This window comes from Aplidium turbinatum, chromosome 5 (genome assembly GCF_918807975.1).
Source record: "Aplidium turbinatum chromosome 5, kaAplTurb1.1, whole genome shotgun sequence".
In the NCBI taxonomy this organism is placed as follows: Eukaryota; Metazoa; Chordata; class Ascidiacea; order Aplousobranchia; family Polyclinidae; genus Aplidium; species Aplidium turbinatum.
The window spans coordinates 19,474,855-19,496,871 of record NC_137476.1 but is presented as its reverse complement, the minus strand read 5'-3'; the positions used below and the strand labels follow the sequence as shown (position 1 = coordinate 19,496,871).

The 22,017-nt window shown below is 37.7% G+C and overlaps 1 protein-coding gene across 1 annotated transcript in view; it reads right to left on the bottom strand.

Moving 5' to 3' along the window:
• Positions 1 to 9,516: 9,516 nt before the first annotated feature.
• Positions 9,517 to 22,017, bottom strand: part of LOC145769884 (uncharacterized) — a 65,417-nt gene continuing 52,916 nt past the window's right edge. Inside the window, exons 13-14 of the mRNA XM_082581425.1 lie at positions 17,057 to 17,221; positions 9,517 to 16,745 (exon numbers count right to left, since the gene is read on the bottom strand). Coding sequence (XP_082437551.1) covers positions 16,081 to 16,745; positions 17,057 to 17,221 — 830 coding nt within the window. The 3' untranslated portion in view covers positions 9,517 to 16,080. The remainder of the gene's footprint in view (positions 16,746 to 17,056; positions 17,222 to 22,017) is intronic.

Below are 22,017 nucleotides of genomic sequence, written 5' to 3'. Positions count from 1 at the left end.
CAGACCGCAGAGCAAGGGGGTCCAACTGTTTTTAGGGAGGGCCGAAAAAATTTAAATGGGCAAAATCATTGTAATTGTGGCTGTTGCTCGAGAAAGTTGGGATTTTGCCAGGGGGGGGGGGCGAAATTTTTTTCAGGGGGGCGAGGCCTCCCTGGCCCCCGGCTGGCTACGGGCCTGGCAGCATGTGTCAAATGCGCAACACCTACAACAACGTAAAACTACGTATGTAAAATCAAACCCTGATAAGTGGTGAAAATTCCGAGGAAACGCCCTAATTTTCAGCCAGCGTTTCAAATTCCTACCAAGCACAAATTTCACAACGGCAATTAGACTGTCTAAACTCTAAAGCAAACATGAAAAAAAAACCGCAGGCGCTAGGCCTACACCTCCTAAGAAAATTTTCCACCGGATTTTTCTTGTATTATTTTGGCATTAAGACCTTTTCACAGTCTGACAACCCTGATTACAATGCTTATTTTATCTTGTTTAAGTTTGGCTTATTTTTGGCCTTTTTTTTACCTATTTGGCCTCAATTTGGCCTTTTTTCTTGTTAAGTTTGGCCTTTTTTTCAAATTTCAGTCTGGCAACCCTGGCCTAGCGAAGTTGAATCGCCCTTGTTACAAGCGTTAACTACATTGTTGTAAGTTACCGTCGGCTTTCATTTTGTAGTTTTGCAGCTTCCTCGATGACTGATCCAGTCTTTCGCTGCTTCCTGTCTGTTGTGGAATCTAGATTGTAATGGTGCTATTTAATTCGTAGGCTATTGTTTATAATTGTACTTGTACAGTACAGTAGCCTACTACTCTCGCAACAGACAAAATAAAAGTTTTTTTCGTTCTCTAAGTAGGCTATTGTTTTCTTTTTGGCTGCGGGGGCGTTGACAGGGGGTCTAGGTGGCACTTTTGGACCCGGAATATTTAAGGGGTCCGGATTTAAAAAATTCCCCGCGATTTTAAACATTATCAAGATCTTAATATAATCAGATCTAAAGGAATTGCCATTAGAGGTTAAAACAGCCACTTCAGCCGTCAGATGGTAAAGTGCCAGACCCCTTCTGGGTACAGGGCCCACTTCAGCTCTCGGTGGTAAAATAGCCACTTAGCCACCAAACAGTAAAATAAGAATTTAGTCTAGTAAAGTGATTTCCCTAACCACGAAAAGTGAAATAACCCGAAACACGAATTTCAAAATAAACAGGCTAACATTTGTTTAAACTGAAATAGCACACGTAAGAAGATTGCTATCCCTATTTCTGCTCTAAAAATTAGACCAAAATCGCTTTTCAGATTGCAGCAATCAGCAAATGTTTGACGTAGGCCCAAAAACTTTTCCCAAATCAAATTGAAAACTTTCTGACCGTCTGCACTAATTTTGAATTGAATTTTGCCAATAAATTAGGGCTACCATACGTAGGCTTACCATACGTCCCGTTTTAGGCGGGACAGTCCCGCTTTTTATCGTCTTGTCCCGGCGTCCTGACCGGTCAGCCAAACGTCCCGCTTGGGCGTTCAGCCAGCCAGCATAATACACGAACATTACCAACTAGCATGTTCTCGTTACTGTTGTTGCTGTGTAGCGTACGGTACCGGTAAAGAATACTTTGCAAAGAATACTTGAAATGTTTGAGGGATTGAAAAGTTACTTCAACTCCCAAGAAGGTTGTCCTACTCTCATCAAAAAATGCTTCGAAGAACCAGCACAAGAGCTCTATTTGAAATTTGTTCATGGGCAGTTGAAATACTTCAACGAGACTATTCTGGATTCGTATCTGGATCTTTATGATGGTTCTTATAAAGATGTGCTTCCTCATCTTTGGATCGACCTAAACAAAGAAATATCCTGGGTGCAAGTGTGTGCGTCTGCGTAAAAGATCAACATGATGTTTGGGAAGCAGGTGATCAACAGCGACTCTCTTTTCGACGAACAAGTACCAGTGAAACGGCACATGTCTGAACATTGTAACAAAGAGAACTGGCAAAATGCGTCTTTGGAACAAAAGTGGGTCGAGATGTTCAAAGAATTTGAAAAAAATGTATACGCGTTTCAAACTTTCAAAAGCTGGTAGAGTTTATATTTTGTTTACTCGGAACATCCGCACCCGTTGAAAGAATTTTTTCCATCATGAAGAGCATGTGATCTGAGAGCAGAAGCAGGATGCTGGAGCAGAACGTGAAAGCCCTTATCACATGTAAAATCATTACTGATTGGTCCTGCTCTGACTTTTACGAGAATGTAAAATTGAACAATGTCTTTTTGAAGAAGGTGTTATCTATGATTGGGCAAATAAGTAAATTTGCAAATGCTTGTACGCAGTGTAGGGTAAATTCAGTGTAATTGGGAGTTACTTATCGACTTAAAAACTGCAGGCTATTTTATTATTCTTTCTTCCTTTTGCTTTACAGAAAAAATCTAAATTCGAATTATTTTGTATCGTTAATGTCAACTTCTTTCTATTTTTTGAACTGAAACCGATATTTAGACAGAGAATATGCGCATGAACTCTCGATGCCAATACGGTCAATGAAAACAGCCGGGATGGCTACGTAACCTAGGCCAATGTAATAATATCGGAAAAGGTAAAGTTAAAAAATCACAGCTAAGTGGTCTTGGTCTTTGGAGGCGTCCCGTTTTGAAGTCTCAAAAATATGGTAAGTCTAACATACGTTCTCTTTTAAGAGGATTTGTCCTCTTTTTTCAAGAAAAATGAATTGTCCTCCGAAGACACTAAAAAATGCTCAAATGTCCTCTTTTTTGACAGTTTGGGTTTTCATGCTTATATTTTCAACGGGATTATATTGCTTGATGACGTTTCAGCGACGGCTTGTAGGCTATTTGCTTTCTAAACATCTTGTATAGGCCTATCTATGTAGGCTACCAATGGTACCAATGTAACATGCTGATTTATAAATTGTACAAGAAATTGGCGCATTTTATGGAAGTGTTGTTGAACGTTCATTGCTTGGTTCACTAAGATATTAAACGACATTTTAAAGGCCATGCTTACACTTTCACAAAAAAATATTCTATTTCCTTCATACGTTTTATGTTGATACAACACTTGTAGACGTTGTTGATTACCAACTCAGTTTGGTTCGTTTATTACTTGAAACAAATCGAAACGAATGTCTAAAAGTGCAATGTGTATAACACCTAACATGCAGCAAAAGAAATCGTGGCATGGATAGGCCTGTATCTAGGCATAGGCTACACACAGCTTTGCAAGGAAAGGAACAGCCTTTTAGTTCACGCCGTTCTTAGCATCCTAATGGTAATGTGCAGCCTACTGTTTTAGACATGTTTCTTGCAAATAATTCAAAAATTTCGTTAAGGCTGACCATTCCTTGTTAAAAAAAGTTAAGGCTTGACTACCTGGAGGTCGTGCCTGACTTGTCACATTTTGCAGATTTTTGCGATCATTGCTGCTGACTGAAACTGTCTAAAAGTTAGGTCTTTTTTTCACTAGCCTATTTGCTGACTCTTAAAAATATAAAATCATTTGTTGTCTTAAGGAAGCACTAGAAATGAAAAAAAAATAAGTTAAACGTTCAGTCAATCTTTTTTCTTGTTTGTTTTCTTTTGCTGCGTACTACTCAACAGTGGCGTACCGTGACCACTTTAACAGGGTGTTCAGTGACGGCTAAGCAACAGCGGGGGGTCTGGGGAGCCTCCCCCAGAAAATTTTTAAAATTAACATTGAATTTGGTGCGTTCAGAGAGCATTTTCAGCACAAATTGTGAACATGAACAGAACTGACAAAAATAATGTTGTCGGAATGGAGAAGAATACAAAATAGATATTTATTTGACAGCGCATTGAATGAAAGACTTAATAATATCAAACATTAAGTTGCATTTCTAAAGTCACATACTTCAGTTCACTTTTTATTTCCGACCATCAAAACGAACAATATTGCTTGCCATAACACAGCAGGAGTCTGAAAAAACGCGAAAGTTAAAGCGTGCTCGAGATGGAAATGATTTACTTCATGTAAGGATTAGGCACGGTCGCAACACCTTGAGAAATGTACAAGCGAATTAAAAACAAACAGGTGAAAGTTAAAACAAAAAACAATAGCAAAGCAACTCGATAATAAACAAGAAAAGAAAGTCGATTGCTATGTTGGTCGGCTGTACTTTTATCCGCCGTACTACTTAGTAAAAACGAAAATGTTTAACACCTCGACTACAGAAGGAAAATTCATCTATAGCATAATTCGATTCTTCTTGTTTGTGCAATAAATTTTTGAATTACATCGTCGTAGAAAGCTTGCTTTTGCTTCAGTTCTAGCAAAAGTTGTTTCCAGCGCTGATCACCTCAAACTCTAATCCAACAAGCTAAAACTTGCTATTGCCTGGGATTCCCCCAATGACGCGCCAAGGTGTGCAGATCAGCGAGTGCACACTGCACAGCCTGGCTGACCTAAAACCATTGCTGTTTTCGCTGCCTTGTGACGTCACTTTTCTTAATTGTTTATTTTAAATAGCACTCGCCAAGCTGTCAGTGCACACCCAGCTTAAAGGTAATGACCGAAAAAAATTAAAGGCAATGACCTCAAACGTTGGAGTATTAAAATTAGAAGGGGACGAGTTTTGCAATTGAAAAGAAAGCAATCAGCATGCAGCAAGATGTTAGAATATCATGAAAGTAAAGAACATCGACAACCGATGGAAGTTTTCTTTTTTTCTGGATTTCTTGGGGTGTGCAGTGCACACCTTGAACACCCTGAATATACGCCACTGCTACTCAATGATCTAAAAACATGTAAAAGATTCTTCAAGCGTAAAATTCGACTTGCCGGCGAAACGTGTCCTCTTTTTAGGTGATGAAAATATGGTAGGCCTACAATAAATTAACTTACAATTATTTTGGTTGACTAACGTTTCCTACTTTGCAGTGATATTTCACAAAAAGTTTACAATGTAATAACAAACTTGGTTTTCTTCAAATGGTTAATTTCAATACTTGCGTGCTTGATTCTACAAGACTAATTCACTGTGGTATCGGTGGTTGTTTGAAATACTCGTCTCTCTGACCGTTAGGGGACTCAAAAGGGAATAGCCTAGGGCCTTACTTTCTCTAAATCCGCCCCTGAATTAGCTATTGTATTAAGTAAAGTAAGTAAAGGTACCATACTCAGGTAGCCTACTGAGCTTTGGGGAATGAGAAGATAAGATTCTCATTATACTAAGGGAGGAGAGTAGGGTGGCCAGTTCCTTTCTCTCGGCCGCCTTTATTTCAGCAACTACCCCTACCCAATTTATTACACCCTGGGTAGAGGTGAGCAGTGTTTTTCAACAACCAGCTGAAGCCGGGAGTCGAGCCAGGTTTGCATAATTGGAAAGCCAACGCCTTATCCGTTGCGCCATCCCACCGCTATAAGTAAGAGTGTGAAAAAATTACTGTGAAGTTTCCGCTTGTTGTCTGCGAGTCATTCCATCCACTAGGTGTCGCTAAATAGGGAGCAGTCCTGAAGCGCAGAGCCGAAAGCTGAACCAGCGTTGATTGATCTTGCAGCTTCTTTGTGCAGTCGGGAGGCCTACTGCGTTTGTATCTATTTCTAAATTCATTTTCTTAAAAAACTCCCTATTATCATTTGTGTGGCTCTTATTGGTGCCTGACTCAAATTTTCCTCTTAGGGAACGTTCAAATATTACGTAACGCCTTCGAGGGGGAGGGGGGGGGGGGTATGCAAAGCGTTACGTTAGCGTCACATCGGGGGGGAGGGGGTTCAAGCAAAACGTTACGTAACGCTTTCGAGTACGGAATGGTAGTTTTTTGTGCTGAATTCGTAGTGAAAAAGCGTTACATGGGGGAGGGGGGGATTGAAAAAAGGCGTTACGTAATATTTGAACGTTCCCTTAAAGCAGGGGTTCTTAACCTGTGGGTAATTACCCACTAGTGGGGAATTTGAGGATTTCAAGTGGGTAATTTGAAGTTGGGTTTGTTGTTCTATGTGTACTCCAGTGGTTCTTAAACGGTGGGAAATTTCCCACCAGTGGGAAATTACTGAATATCCATGCAGTGGGAAATTCTTTCTGGTCTGGAAGTGGGAAATTGTTTTAAGTTTTACTCGAATATCCAAGGAAGTAAATCTGATTAGTTAGTCACAAAAGTAATATTTTTTAACAAACACCGAGTCCTAGTGCATTGTTTTACAATTCATCTGGAATCAGATTTGCGTTGTGCAATCTCAAAAATAGAGCCTGACATTGACTCGATCGTCGCTGAAAAGCAAGAACAAAAATCGCATTGACATTAATGGACAATCTTTAATGTTATTTTTCTCATTGAACTTGTTCTTTTTGTTAAATACCATTGTGCTTTGGGATATGTCACACAGGTTACTAGGATTCATTTTGATTTTTCAGTCAGTTTTAAAAGTATGTGGGGAATATAGGTTTATTAAGTAGCGGAAGTGGGTAATGAAAGAAAAAAGGTTAAGAACCCCTGCCTTAAAGGCATACTAAATGAAAATTTCAAACGGGAATTAAGCATTAAAATGAGTAAACTGAACATTCAAGAATACATTTCAAAAACAATTACCGAAAAAAATTTGTTTTCAATGGCGCTGGTAAGGCCCAAAGTCCAATGTTTCATTTATTTTCATTTTTTTCAAAATGACCAATAAGTGCAAACACTGCTCGAGAATACGTCACTAAAGACAGCAATAACAACAGCCACGTTACCACATCTGATGTTTTGAGCAAACTGTCTGATGTTTTGATGTGGAAATGTGTTGTTTTGATGTGCATACATACATAGTAGGGTGGGTCGAAATTTGGACTTTTTCTCCGATTTCATTGCTACAAACTTTTTTTTCTTTCGAATAGTCATAAAACGACATTCCTGAAAGTTTGAGCTTGATCGGACATCGTCTTCATTTCTAAAAATCGCGATTTATAAAGGTACCTGAAGCGATTTTATCGAGGCTTGAAAATGCATTGTTTTTAATAGGAAGTTGTTTTCACTAGATTTGAAAACGTCATGACTTACTTAATTCTTATTGTAAAAAGATGATTTATGCGTCAACAGATTCAATATAATTAGGAGAATCCAATTCATTGTGTACTGACTCCAGAAAATGATGACGTCATCAATGACGTCATTAAACAGTAATTTGCAAATAGCGATAAAACTGATATTCCTACATGCTTCATCTCTAAGTTACTTGATAATGAATTGATGTACTTTCCAAACATAAACATCATGCTGGTACTTGATGACGTAATCGATGACGTCACCTACATTATTAAGATGAAACTGTTAAAATAGCATCAAGAACAGGTGGCAAGGTTTTTGTTCGCGTAGAACACTACAGTATTGTTCAGAAACCTGGAAATCAGTATTTATACTGCTGTCAGTCCAATGTCAGGAACAGCTGAAGATATTACAAATGCTCTCATGGACTGTATCAAAAAATATAGTATGGTGCATTGTGTCAAAGTATTTGGGTGTGATTCCGTGAATGCAAACACTGGATTTAAATCAGGTGTGATAACTGGACTGAAACAACGCCTTGGTCGTCGTGTGAGTTGGTTTATATGCATGTTGCAGCCAATGAGTTACCCCTTCGACACGTCTTTGCTACATTAGATGGACCTACCAGTGGTGACACACCATTTAAAGGGCAAATAGGGAAGCTTCTAAGTAGAGTTGAATTTGAAGAAGTCAACCCTTTATTTGTGCCTGTGAAGATGGGGCCAGGAAATCGTTTGCTACCGAAGCACATAGTAAAAGACCTATCGACTGATCAAAGGTGTCTGTACGAGATTACCAATGCCATTAGGAATGGCTAGGTTTCATCTAAACTGATGTACGCAAATATTGGTCCGTTAAATCATTCGTGGTGGCTAAGTTTCGCTTCACGTTGCTACAAACTATACATCAGTGATCACCAATTGCCAAGTGACATTGCAGAAAACTTGAAAATAATTGTTGCGCATATAGTCATTCAATATGCCCCATGTTGGTTCAATATACTGTAAAATGTGAACCATTGTACAAAGACGGACCAAAGGATATCCTTAAATCATTGCAGTGCTGTTCACTTTTGCCTGATAAAATTCGAGACATTGCTTTAAAATATGTTAAAAAGAATGCCTATTTTGCACACCCAGAAAGGCAGTGTGGAACAAATCTTTGAAGAGCAATATTGTTATTTAAAATCAAGCGAATCATAACTAATTGATAACGATCCATTATCTATCACAAACACGCAATATTTTCCAGAAGCCATCACACTGAAATGTAATTTAATAATGTATATGACGCCATCAATTACGTCATCAAGTACCAGCATGATGTTTATGTTTAGAAAGTACATCAATTCATTATCAAATAACTTAGAGATGAAGCATGTAGGAATATCAGTTTTATCGCTATTTGCAAATTACTGTTTAATGACGTCATCACTTTCCGGAGTCAGTACACAATGAATTGGATTCTCCTAATTGTATTGAATCTGTTGACGCATAAATCATCTTTTTACAATAAGAATTAGGTAAGTTATGACGTTTTCAAATCTAGTGAAAACAACTTCCTATTAAAAACAATGCATTTTCAAGCCTCGAAAAAATCGCTTCAGGTACCTTTATAAATCGCGATTTTTAGAAATGAAGACGATGTCCGATCAAGCTCAAACTTTCAGGAATGTCGTTTTATGACTATTTGCAAGAAAAAAAGTTTGTAGCAATGAAATCGGAGAAAAAGTCCAAATTTCGACCCACCCTAATACATAGCCTACAGTCAAATCGCCCGCAGTAACAATTATTGCGCGATTAGCTGATTGCTACAGTCTTTAGTGACGTAACTGTACAGTCGCACGCTTTGCTGCTCAGGCCAATTTCGTTTTGAAATCTCTGACAAAAGCTCGCGCGCAATGGTGGTCAGACGGCAACGGGGCAAAATTTTATTGAAAATCGTTTTATGATAGCATGTTAAACACAAAGAACGTGGAAAATCGCCAAGTCAGGTTTTTCCTTTAGTATCCCTTTAACAAAACTGTAGAACGAGGTAGGCTACCGTAACCCAGTTTTCAAATTAATTGCTCATAAACTAAAAAAAACTAGCTTGCTTATTCTTAGGCCCACATGGGAGCAGAAAAATAATATTTCAAAAGTGATAAAGGGAGACAAAGGAAAGAATTATTTTGGAAACCACTGATTCAGCAATTGATGGAAACTTTTGTTATCTGACCAAAATGTTCCTTTTTGTCAGACCATGGAAAGTGATATAGGCTTAACCTAGCCTAGGTGATTCTTGTGTCGATTAATAGTCTATCTGTTTACTGTCGCATTGCAAACAAAAGCGCTCACAGAACAGGATAAGATTGCAAGATGCTGGTCGCAGAACACAAACTGCCTTGCCTGACAGCAAACAAACTGGATCATTCAAGGTTTTGTTGGTGGTGATTCACTTTATAGGCCTACGAGCTGAAGTATAAAAGAATAGTTGTGACGGTACTTTCCACTTCACAGTTTGTTGAAATGCAAATTTAATTTAATTTTTATTGCCGCAAATGCAAACATGATCTAACCTGGTAACAAAGCACACAAACGGATGTTTCACATACGGAAATAGTCGTTTAATGACGCAGTCAGCCAAGCATGGCGCATAAACTTCTATTGATTATATTATGGACGGAATTTGAACATAAAAGCAAAGGCGTAGTGTGCATTTGAACGTGTCCAACTAAAACGACGCAACGGTGGATAATGAAAACCTAAATCAATGTCGACAAATTTTGTGTGAAGTAGCCAACCAAAAAGAAATAGTTTTTAACCATACGGATATTCTATTAATAAAGCCGGAAAGGTGAAAAAGGGGTTCAATTGCTTGCGCAATAAAAACAGTCAATTTTTGAGGTGCTACAGTTGAAAACGTTCATTTCAATCGTTCCCGTAGAAAAGAATATAAAGAAAGGCAAACGGTTGCAATTGAGGCTTGAACAGCACAACTCACAATTTAAAGTAAGTTTCTATTTTAGTCAAATGGTAAAAACGACACCGTCGAATCATAGCTAAAACTGTCAATCGAGTTGGAGCAGAAAAAAGAGGTAGGCATAAGTGTGATATTTCACAATAAACAAAAACCAACGTTCACCTCGTACTGAGAACTATAAATAAACCACTGATTAAAAACATATCACGTGATCTCGGCATAATAGCATTGAAAAAAGGTTGACATTAACATATCACTTCCCTCTGGTACGTTCTGAAGTTGAGTGTTGTTTGATGTACAGAAAATAATCTAATTCAATTACAATAAACTGATTTCAAATAAACACAATCAAAACGTTACGTCAACAATATCGCTACATAGCCATCCTGGCACATTCCGGAGAAGAAAACACACTCTCAATTTCACACTTTATGAGAACATCAAAACATAAAAAGTTTAACCGTTAAACCTTTAACCGTTTCCCAATGCAAATAAAAATGAGGAATGGAAATTAAATGCTTGTTGATGGAATTTGATCTTGAATTTGAAAAATTTAGCAATTTTCTGTTTTATGGTATTGGAAAAAAGAATAAGTAGCCTATTAAGTAATGTCAAAACCACAAAAATGAAGCTTTGTACGCAAGAAAGCATCAAAAGCAAGTGCAATTGTCTCAATAAAACAGTCACAACTTCTCGAAATTCTTCACTCGACACAGTGTATACGAGAGAACAAGAAGCCGTCAATTTTAGATATAAACCCAAAACTAACCATACACGTATACTGGATACAGATTACAGATGTTAGTCGAAATGCTATTCACACGTGCGGCAAGCAATCTTTGTGAAACTACATCACCAAGTTTACATCTTTAAAGTAAAAAACAAAACATAAGAAAGGAAATGTCTATCGATGAGCGACAAACAAAGACACATGCCCTTGAATGCTTGAAACTGTTACAAAAACTATACAAGCCAGAGTAACTAAGGGACCCGCTGGAATCCCTCTTTCAGGCGGGGAAGCGTAAATGCGCTTCCTTCACCACTCATTTGTTATAAACAAAAGCAAAATTTCTAACTACGGAACTACTTGATCAATATTACAACAAGCGCTTCAAACAATCAACAGTAATAAAAGAGAATTGAAAAGAACTCTGCTAATGGAACAAAGCGATGTGACACTAATGATTTTGAAAAAAAAAATACCGACACATGGTGCTTCACAAATTTACGGCAGAAAGAGCATTTGCGAACAAAAGCGATCTTCTTTTACTACAGGTTGAATATACAGTATGGTGCTTACGTGAATATAACTTCCCACTATTCGCGCACTTTTAGCGACTGTATCATATCGTCAAAGTAATTAGCACATACACTTTACATACCGTTTATACACATCATTTAACTGTCACAACAATGTTCACTCTGTTTGTACGTAAGAAAGTTATGCACTTGAAATTGATAGAGGTGCGCACTGCGCACGAATGGATATGTCCCTGAACGTTCTCACAAACCACGACGGACACCGGTTCCAAACAAGTGCAGTCGTGGGAGGTTTTTTGTGGGAAAATTTTTTTATCAAGCTGATACTTTTCTCAGACCTTCCCCATACTATGCAAATGGCTCAGAAAAAAATCCAAATCAATCGGATGATGGGAAACCCCCTTTTGGGCCCTTTTTCCAAATGACGTCACAATATCTTTATGAAAATTTCAAGTTTTTCAAAATAGAACATATTACACATCATTTTTTAGCTTTTTTCAAGGGGAATAACTTTTTCTATTAACAAGAACCCTGAAAATGTACAAAAAAAGAGTTATTACCGATTAAGCAAAAGGATAAATCTATGAATTCCAGGCAAATTTGAAATTATTCGTCACTGTTGGACTTATTCTTCTACATTCGTCAACAAGAATTAAACAAAGTAAGCGAAACAAAAATTGAAGCTATCATTATCATCAAAAACGTCAAAGATATTGCTTTCCTCCTCGTCTTGTCCTGTTTCATCTTCATTGTAAGAGCACTCCTATTCGGTACCAACATCGACGTTATGCAAAAGTGAAAAAAAAACTTCATTCTTAGGTTTTTCGTCTAGTCTCTAGAGTAGGCTATGTCGTTCATATTAATTATACTTAGATACAAAAAAGATGTGAAACTATCTTTGTATTTCAAGCATACTTAGGCTACTATACTATTACATTCAACACCATGACTCCAGATATTGCTGATAATTGCAGAATTCTCTTTTCATCTATGGTTGTAGGCCTACGATCAACTCCTAACCGAGCAGCACACAGTAAAGAGGACAACAAAAAGCTTCACCGGAATTTGGAAAGATCTTGCGATCGAGCAAGCTCTTATGCGCTCAATTAAGTCGCGTGGAGGATTGACGGAAGAAAAAATATGCAGAAAGTGTTCGACAGCTTTGGGTTTTTAGTGTGAGTCACTCGGCAAGTATTCATGAAGCAATGACGCAACTAAACAAGGCTCAGTTTCTATGAAGTAGGCTAACCAGCATGAAAAGTTGGGTGCTTCAAGAAAAAAGAGGGATTACGAAGATTGTAAAAGTTTCTGGCCTGGTTAACAACGAAAAACCCATTCTTGGTACCAGATGTAAACCTATCTTCTCTTTCAAACGGTCCAGTGTCCATCGCTGGAAAAGATGACGTCAATTGTGAACAAGCGAAGCAAATTGGTCAAAATATCCAAAAAGGTTTAGATGGGGTAGCAATTACTATCGCATCAATCAATTGATCAAACCATTAGAATCCTTAATGGAAGTAAACAAAACAAAAAGTAGTGCAAGTGGTATTGGTTCGAAAGTCATGTTCAATAGGATGTTTGCTGTTGCTGAAAGCGAGGAAATCCTTGAGCAATTTTTCGAATTCGAGTTGACTTCAGAGCCAATGTCGATGTTCAAGGAAGGCATGATGAGAAAGCCTGACAAACCCTCTCTTCGAAAAATTTATTTGCCTGGTTCTTCGTCGCATGCCAGACTCTTAGAGGAAATCAACAAGCAACTTCTATTATCGACGGTGGTGCATTAGGCCTACTACATAAAGTTCGCTGGAAAAAAGGAATGAAGTTTTCGGAAGTTTGAAATTCGTATGTGAAACATATACAAAACCATTATACCCATGCTGTTGTTGTGTTTGATTACTATCATGACGAAAGTACTAAAAGTCACGAGCACTTGCGCCGAAAATTCCGTTCCACAGAGCACGTTTGTGAAAATTGATCCGAGCAATTCACTTCCTTTTACTCAAGATCGCTACCTCAGCTGCATCGAAACCAAGGCTGAATTCATCAAGTTTGTTTCTACCCTTCTGAGACAATCCATAGTTGAAGTTCACAACTGCTCTGATGATTTTACAATAACATCTACTGTACATTGAAAATAACTGATCTACACAATGAATATTGAAAAACGAAATGCACAAGAATGAAACTGCAACGCAAAGGAGAAAGGCACATCGCATGGCGGTTAATTACGCGAGGCAAAATGCTCTGATGATGCTGACGGTTCCATTGTAGCAAAATCCCTTGATTATGCTTCTCTTCGAAAAGGTCCAGTAAATGTCATTGCTGATGATATTGATGTAGTTACTATGTTACTGCATCATTGGAAGACTGACACTCATGATGATATTTATTTCGACCAAGGAGCGCTTCAACAAAGCCTGGAGAATCAAAGAAGCCCACCCAAGTATTAAAGATATTAAAGAAGATCTTCTTTTCCTCCATGCATGGTCAGGATGCGACACAACGTCATCGATATTTGGAAAAGGGAAAAGAAGTTTGCGAAAATCAGAAACGCTGAAAGAGAATTCTGCAATGTCTGGAGTTCCCAAAACGAGGTCGGAGAAGCCTCTATAACTGCATTCAAGATCTGGTATTGTGGCAATGAAGATTCAACGCTTACTAAACTCAGGTATGTATTGTTACATAGGGGTTATATAATAATGTTTACACTTTTAAGATATTGTCCAATTCTAGATACCCTGTATGTAATATTTATCTTTGTTTACTTATAGACATGGCAATTACAGTACATGTATATGGCATGCGAAGGAATAATTGCACCGGAAAAGCTACCACCGAGCCAAAGAGCAGCCTACTTCCATGGGTTACGTCTTTAGAATTTAAATTCAATGTTTGTGAATGGGGATGGAGAAACAATAGCAACAACGAACTTGTCCCAATAATGACGGATATGCCTATAGCACAAGAAGCATTGACCAAAGTAATTAGATGCAGATGTAAGAAATCAACGAAAAATCCATGTGCACCGAAAACTTGCACCTGTCGCAATTATGGAATGGCATGTGTTTCTTCGTGTGGTGAATGTCATGGTGTTGAATTTAATAGTATAGTAGCCTAAGTATGCTTGAAATACAAAGATAGTTTCACATCTTGTTCGTATCTAAGTAATAATTTGTATGAACGACATATTCCAGAGACTAGACGAAAAACTTAAAAATGAAGACTTTTTTTCACTTCTGCATAACGTCGATGTTGGTACCGAAGAAAAGGAATTCTCGTACAATGAAGATATGAAACGGGACAAGACGAGGAGGAAAGCAACATCCTTGTCGTTTTTGATGATAGCTTCAATTTACGTTTCGCTTACTTTGTTTAATTTTTGTTATAGAATATACAAGAATAAGTTCAACAGTGACGAATAATTTCAAATTTGCCTGAAATTCACAGATTTATCCTTTTGCTTAATCGGTAATAACTCTTTTTCTGTACATTTTCAGGGTTCTTGTTAATAGAAAAAGCTGTTCCCCTTGAAAAAAGCTAAAAAATGATGTATAATATGTTCTATGTTGAAAAACTTGAAATTTTCATAAAGGGATTGTGACGTCATTTGGAAAAAGGGCCCAAAAGGGGGTTTCCCATCATCCGATTGATGGGGATTTTTTTCTGAGCCATCTGCATAATATGGGGAAGGTCTGAGAAAAGTATCAGCTTGATAAAAAAATTTTCCCACAAACACCACTTTTTAAGTTCCCACGACTGCACTAAACAGGAACATAAGAACAATTAAATTACAATACTGTATAATCCACAGGTTTAGAAAACACAATCTATTTCATAAATGTGGCATTTCCAGTAATGGTGAAGAGCATCGGGTTAACGGAAATTGGCATACCGATCGTACGCTTATTGATCAATCAACTATACAAATCGCTCTTTACACAGATGGTTTATGACGAGAATCTTAGAATGGTCCATGAAACAAAGTTTTGGTACAAGGCAAATTTATATCAAAAAGAGATGAAATCGTGCATGGCGTGGAATGAAATGCAGCTATGCGTTGCTCCCACGTCTATGCGAGCAGACAGTCAGCGCATCCGCATAAAAGCGGAATTGAAAGCGAATGCAGAACACATGCAAATATTTCAGCTTCAAAATCTCAATATACTTATTTTAATCTCTTCTCGAGTTCCAAAATTAGTTTGTTCAAACGACGATGGTAAAGGTTGCAGTCTGGCGAACACTGACAAAAAAGTAGCGAAACGGCTTCAATCTGTAGATGTTTAAGATGGGAAGAAGATAATACTTTGTTGAACCGACGCTTAGTGAACAATCTTGGTTTGTCGTATCCAGTCTTGGTTTGTCGTAGCCAACTACACCTGGTGGTTGAAGATTTAGATTAAGTGGACGGGAAGGCAAGGAAGCCAATCTTCGTGTCTACCTTCAGGCATGCCTTTAAGTGTCCTGCCAAAGACACAGCCGTATGCTGAGCGGTGTCGAACCGGCGCCCTTTCGATCGCCGTTCCAGCGCTCTCACCACTCGGCTATGCAGTCGACAGTCTTGGTGAAAACTAAAAAGCTCTATCAAAAATCAGTTCACATAATAGTTCATTATTTACATGACCTCGCCAATGATATAGGCGTGGCCAGTGGGTTACTACGTCAATTTAGCGTAGATAGACAACAAATCAATAAAAATGCAGTAACATTGTACGTGAAAAATAATGATCGGAGAATGATATAGCGAACAAATCAAACAAAGACAACGATAAAAATTGAAAGCTATTAACATTAGTGCTACATATTAGCTACATTGTAAACCTTAGTCGGTGGATTTGGAACCAAGATTGTGGCTGGAGCGATGGGTAATGAAGCATGTCTCGTTTAAAGTAAGACACCGCGTTGCCCCACCGTTCCTCTGATACTGACATCGTTTGCATTCGACAAAGTGCCCGAAGCATTCGTTAAAACACGCAAGTCGGTTTCGCCGTGGGCGGGTGCAGAGCAAGCGTCTTTGGTTTCCCGAATCGCTAACCGGCGACGCATTTGCTCCGTTGACAAATTCGACACGCTAAGGTTCTTGGGATGAGTGCTTGATAAGCCACCGCGCGAGGGAGTTCGTATCCCAAGAAGAGCCAAAGTCGCCTCAACAGGGGTCGGGCTATGACCAGCCGAAGGAACCGATGTCCGTGCTATATCAACGTCACTGGATGACGCCATCGAGCCTCCAATTACTGAATGACCGATTGCAGTGCTTCGCGGCGACGGGTGAGTTGTCATCTCGATGGCATGCGCTATTTTTATACTTCCATCCGAATCCACCATCTGTATGGCCCTGGATCCAGGTAAAGTACCAGTTGGAGTAGAGGGATGAAGGAAGAGCGGAGGTTTCCCATCATTGAGAAGAGGAGGATAAGAAAGAGATTGATGGATGCGCATTGCAGGGTGTTGAACAAAAGGTCCACTGGTCGGGTGCGAACTCGTGGCAACAGGTTGGATGAGAAACGCTTCAGAACGATCTCTAGCGGTGACTCGCTTTCGAAGAGGTTCTGAAATAAATTATTTTTTACAGATGATATCATAAACGTAAAACAAACGACAACCTCTTGAAACTCATTATTATGTTTCCGAAAAGTTCAACAAACACGGTTTGCATGAGTAGCAATCTTCAATGAAAAGTCTTTTAAATATGCAAAGAAATATATCATGAGTGTTAACACAAACGTTTTAACATCATAGAGTGTGAAATATACGAGAAGACTGATTAGGTAAAAAATGTCCAGTGCGACGACAAGCAACCGGTTTGCAACATTGAATAAACATCACAAGTAAAAATTTTAAAGTAACATATTCGGTTTACCTTGACAGTCTGAGGTAGTTTTCCTCTTATTGATTATATTTTGCTTGATCGTTTGAGAGTCTGGCGTTCCTTCAAAAACATTGTCACTTGTTCGAAGCTCTTCCAGTTGTTCCCGAACGGTTTTTTTTACTCTCGCTCCGGTATAGCATCTTCGTAATTGCGAAACTGCATGAAAACACGAGCGTGAGGAATAAATGTACTTCGCGGCCTATGAAGGACGCGACATATTTGCATGGTGGTCTCACGACTGATGCTGATGTGGTATCGGTGGTGGACAAACTGACAAATCTGGGCATTCATCGTCATAAAACAGTTTCAAATAAAAGATTTCCTTACTACAAAAATAGCTGGGGATCGAACTCACAAACAGATGTTTATCAACGTTAGTCAGACGCTTGATTTTTCAATGCACTGCGTGATGTGGCGTGAAAAGATGCGTTGCTTTCCCGAATAAAGAAGCACAACACAGTTCACTGCATTACAATAATGAAGAAGATCTTGTTGCCAGATCACTTTTTGCCATGCTGCCACCGTCACATGTCTCCAGTAAACAAAAATGTTTTCCTTTTTTTTTAGTTTAACGCATTTTAGTGGAGCTCAGCCAAACGTGAAAGTTCCAGTCGTTTGACAATTGTCTTTAACGGGTGGCAGATAAGGTATGCTGACATGTACTAGCTGAGAGTTTAGCATCTACATAAATGATTGCACTAATATAACTGATGGCAACAAATCATCAACCACCAAAACAGTGGTAACTGGTAAGATTGAAATTGAATGCAATGACAATGAAGCTACAAAGCCAAAAAAGACCTGCATCATCATGCAAATCCTGTTGCTTTCTCTTACCTAATTATTTGTCAACGTAAGTGAAGAAGGTTTTTGCAACGAAATGAAAAGGGATTCGTGGCCTGTGCCAGGTGGATTTGCCAAAGCAGTTTTATAAACAAGGAAGTAAAGAAATCCTTTCTGTAAAAGGTTTTAGGTCTTTTATCAAATCATCAACTGTCGAAATAAACAAGTGACAAGCCTTTTACAAATGGATTAAACTCAACCTTTGTAATACTAACAGTCGTTCAATGAAAGCAGCAGGAACGCGTGAAATGTAATCATAAAACTAGTATGCAAATGATTGGGTCACAATCGGAGCGTGTGCGATAACTGGCGTTTCTTTTTTACATTTCTTTCTCTCGTTTTCTCATTGTTTGAAAAGCTGGGCACGGCCTCAGTCCATGAATGCAGTTCCTTGAACCGCTTTTCACAGCCTAGGCAGTGACCAATGCATGAAGTAAATTTTGAAGGGTGAAGTAAATTTTTATTGTTAGATTTTGAGTTTTAGTAAGGGCTTCGCCTCGTAGCAAGTTTGCAATAGACCTACGTTAACAACGATAGACGTAGCCTACATTGAATTGAGAAACAAGGATGCTCGCTTGGAAGAGTAAGTGCATCGAATCATGAAATACTGCAAAGGAGCAAGCAAAAACGTAGATTCAAACAAAAAGGAAGCAAACGCTAGCAAGATAGGTAAATCAAAACCAGCCCTAGTTTCAAGTATAGTGACAGGTCGGCGTGTTCAAGACGTACCAGATTAAGTATTTTCGACTATTTCAAAGCAATTAATGCAGCAAAGACGTAAGTCTAACCATATCACGGCGTGATGACACAATGTCTATAAATTGCGAGCTGTAGCCTATCACCACACCAACAAAGCTGCATGACATACGCTAGTCCAACGTCCATGCCTAACTTTGTTCAAAGGGGCTTGGCCCACGATGCTTGCTTGTTTTATCCCCAAAGTGTGTGTGTAATTCTTAATTTAGAAAAGTCAAACTCGAGAAAAATGAAACAGAAAGTGTAGACAACTCTAAAAAGTCAGTTGAGGTAAAAGACACTTGGCGTTTGTAAGCTGAAATGCATATAAACGGTAAAGCTCGAAAATGTTTCATATATGGTACAACAGTTTTTTTTTTTAATTTTGAACTACCCCCTTTGTAAGTGTGGAGGTAAAGATATTTGATTTTCTATCTAAATATATTGCAGACTTTGCAAAATTTGACGGGTCGCCATAGATCACAAGATCGAAAAGTATCAAAATGGCGGTGCTGTCGGTTATTGAACAAACTGAGTTTGTGATAAAAAAAAAAAACAGCGATTGAGATGAGGAACCGTTTCAAAAATGTACATTAATGCTTTCTATACAAAATATCGCCAAATATATAAAAAAAAATTTAGTTGGGTAAAATGTAAATTCTGCTTCGTCAATCGAAACATCAAAGCATCGCCCACCCCAACCAACTTTTAAATAAAAAATCAAGAAGCGAAACTCCAACAAGTTTTGAAGACAAACTGAGAGACAATCAATAACTGACATTGCTGTGTAAGCTTGTGTTTGCAGGAAGCAACTTGTAATAGGTTATTTCACTGACTAAAAGGCTGGCAGCCGTTGACCACTAAATTGTAGACGCAACTGTACAGCGTACAGGCGTCAGACAACATGTTAAACATTGAGTAAAAATTTCAATTTCTCTTCAGGAGTGATCTTGTTATTAGGTCGATTTAAGAAATAATTATATTATTTAGCGTAAAAAATCAAAACTGTAAAAAATAGTTCTATGATAATGTACTGAAAATGTAATACCGAGGCAAGCCATGACAGTCAGTTAGCCTACCTTGATGTGCTGTGTACAAGAAAGATATCAGTAGGCTATAATTAGCCTTTGTTTCTTAGTAATAGCTGTTGCAGAGTTTTTAACTGGTGTAAACTATTTGTTCTGTATTTAACAAATGTTTCGCTCAAAACTGTGACATTTTTTTTAAAGTTTAGGCAAACTAGCAGGTTGATGACACGAGAGGTCAAGTGCAGTGGCAAGATCAAAGGAAAAAACTTCTAGAATTAAAAACAGCTATAAAAACAATATAATCATTAATCTACCTTTTTGAATGCGGCTAGAGTGAAAATTTGCAATTAGGTTAATACGTTATCAAGACAACACGTGGCTTGCTGAAGAAGCGTCTTATTTGTAGCGGCCATTTTGTTTTATGTCAAGCTATAAAACCGGTCTGGCCCGGACAGCAAATCAATCGTTTTTACATTGATTTAACATCTGCAGACGTTAAATTAATGTAAAAAACAATTGATTTGCAGTTTAGGGTATTACCTCTTGAGTAATTGGAAGTGTATGGTTGGAATAAAGACGTAAGAATAGCATCCTAAAAATGGAGATATCTATGCAACAAGAACAGTTTAACTTCATAATAATTATGTTCGATACAGTACAAAACTAAGATCGGGTAACTGCTTTAAACAATTTATTTTATTGTGGCAGCTGTCCTGCATGAGCATTGGGCTACTAAATTAACATTTGAAAACCAAATACACTAACAACTGCTTTTCTATCGCACGCGTAAAAATTACCAACTGTGATTTCAGAAATAAGTTTAGCTGGCAAAGTTTAAATTTATTGCAAAGGAATCGAAATGTGAATACCTAACCGATTTCAAGACAATAGCATCAATTTGAAATAGGTGAGTTGCTTCTTTTGGAGTGTGAAATACAAAGTATTGTGAAAAGTCATGCTTTTTAACTTATTTGTTATGTTTTTAAACTTAATGCTACAAATAATATCTCCAGTAAGCTATTGCAAACATCATGTTAGAACGGCAAGCCAGTTTTTGTCCAAAATTGAAAATAATAAAACAAATTTATCTAGTCATAGACTGCTTTCCCAATGGTTTGAAGTAGCAGCAACGGCCTATTGTTCAAATGTTTTTTTTTTGTTTTTTTTTTAAGTTATAGTTGTCACATCCATTCTGCTATAAAAGCTTTTCCAAAGGAATATCAAGCTCAGCGTTCCCTATAAGGTGCGCAACTGCGCAGTAACACTAGTGAAATTGTATTCTTGCGCATTTGCAACGCTATGATTTAAAATTAAAAAAAAACACTCGCCACTATGCAAACGCAGCCTTAAAAGCATAATGCGCACAAAAAATTATTGTGCGCAGTTTAAAATTTTCTTAAAACAACACTGATCATGCTCTTTACATCGCAATGTGTTGAAGCAGGTGAAAGGTTTTCATTTGTTTTGATACTAATGATTTCCACTGAGCCTGCTCAAAGCAATAATCCTTCGTTTCGTTTCAAAAAAAAATTTCTTGCCTTGGTTTCGAAATGTTTCTAAAGGAACTTGTTTCTTTCGCTTCCAAATTCAAGCAATATTTTTGCGTATGCGCTTAAAATAAAATGTTCTAAAATTTAGGTATCCTTCAATGTGATCATGTAGCTTACTATGCATTTTTAAAACATTAATACTGTAATTATCACACAGTGGAAGAAAATACACTTATCCATTGCTATTTTTTTACTAATGCTACTCAAGCCGGTTTCACTTTACATGATAATTTAGCACAAAAATATTTGGAAATTTACAATAAAAGTATTTTTCTTACAGCCTACATTTTGTTTCGAATTAAAATTATGTATTTTTTTTTTTATTTCAGCTGAGAAATTGATTCAAACAACCCTAACTCATAAGTGAGTGCATTTCCCAAGGCTTGGTCAAATTTAAAACAATATTGTGTTAAAAACCATGTGATATAAATTGATGGCACACTATTGAGCAGTTTCACAATAGCGTAATGCACTCGATTCAAATATTTAATTCCTGCTTGCAAGTTTATTTTCATTGAAAATCATTTATTGGGGGTCAGTTGTGGCAAGCACTCCTAAGCAGTCCATAAATGAAGTTTGCGGCCATTTTACTTTAGAGGATTTGTTGATTCTGTAGTAGGCTACATCACGTTTGTTTTTGCAACTTTAATCTGCGTAACATGATAGTGCAGCTGTTAAGACTTAAGAAACACTAAAATACTTTTTCAATAAAAAATAACGAGTGTTAACTTCATTGAAGTAAATGTTATTGCACTACATTACGGTGTAACTACTTAATAATTTTATATTATTATTT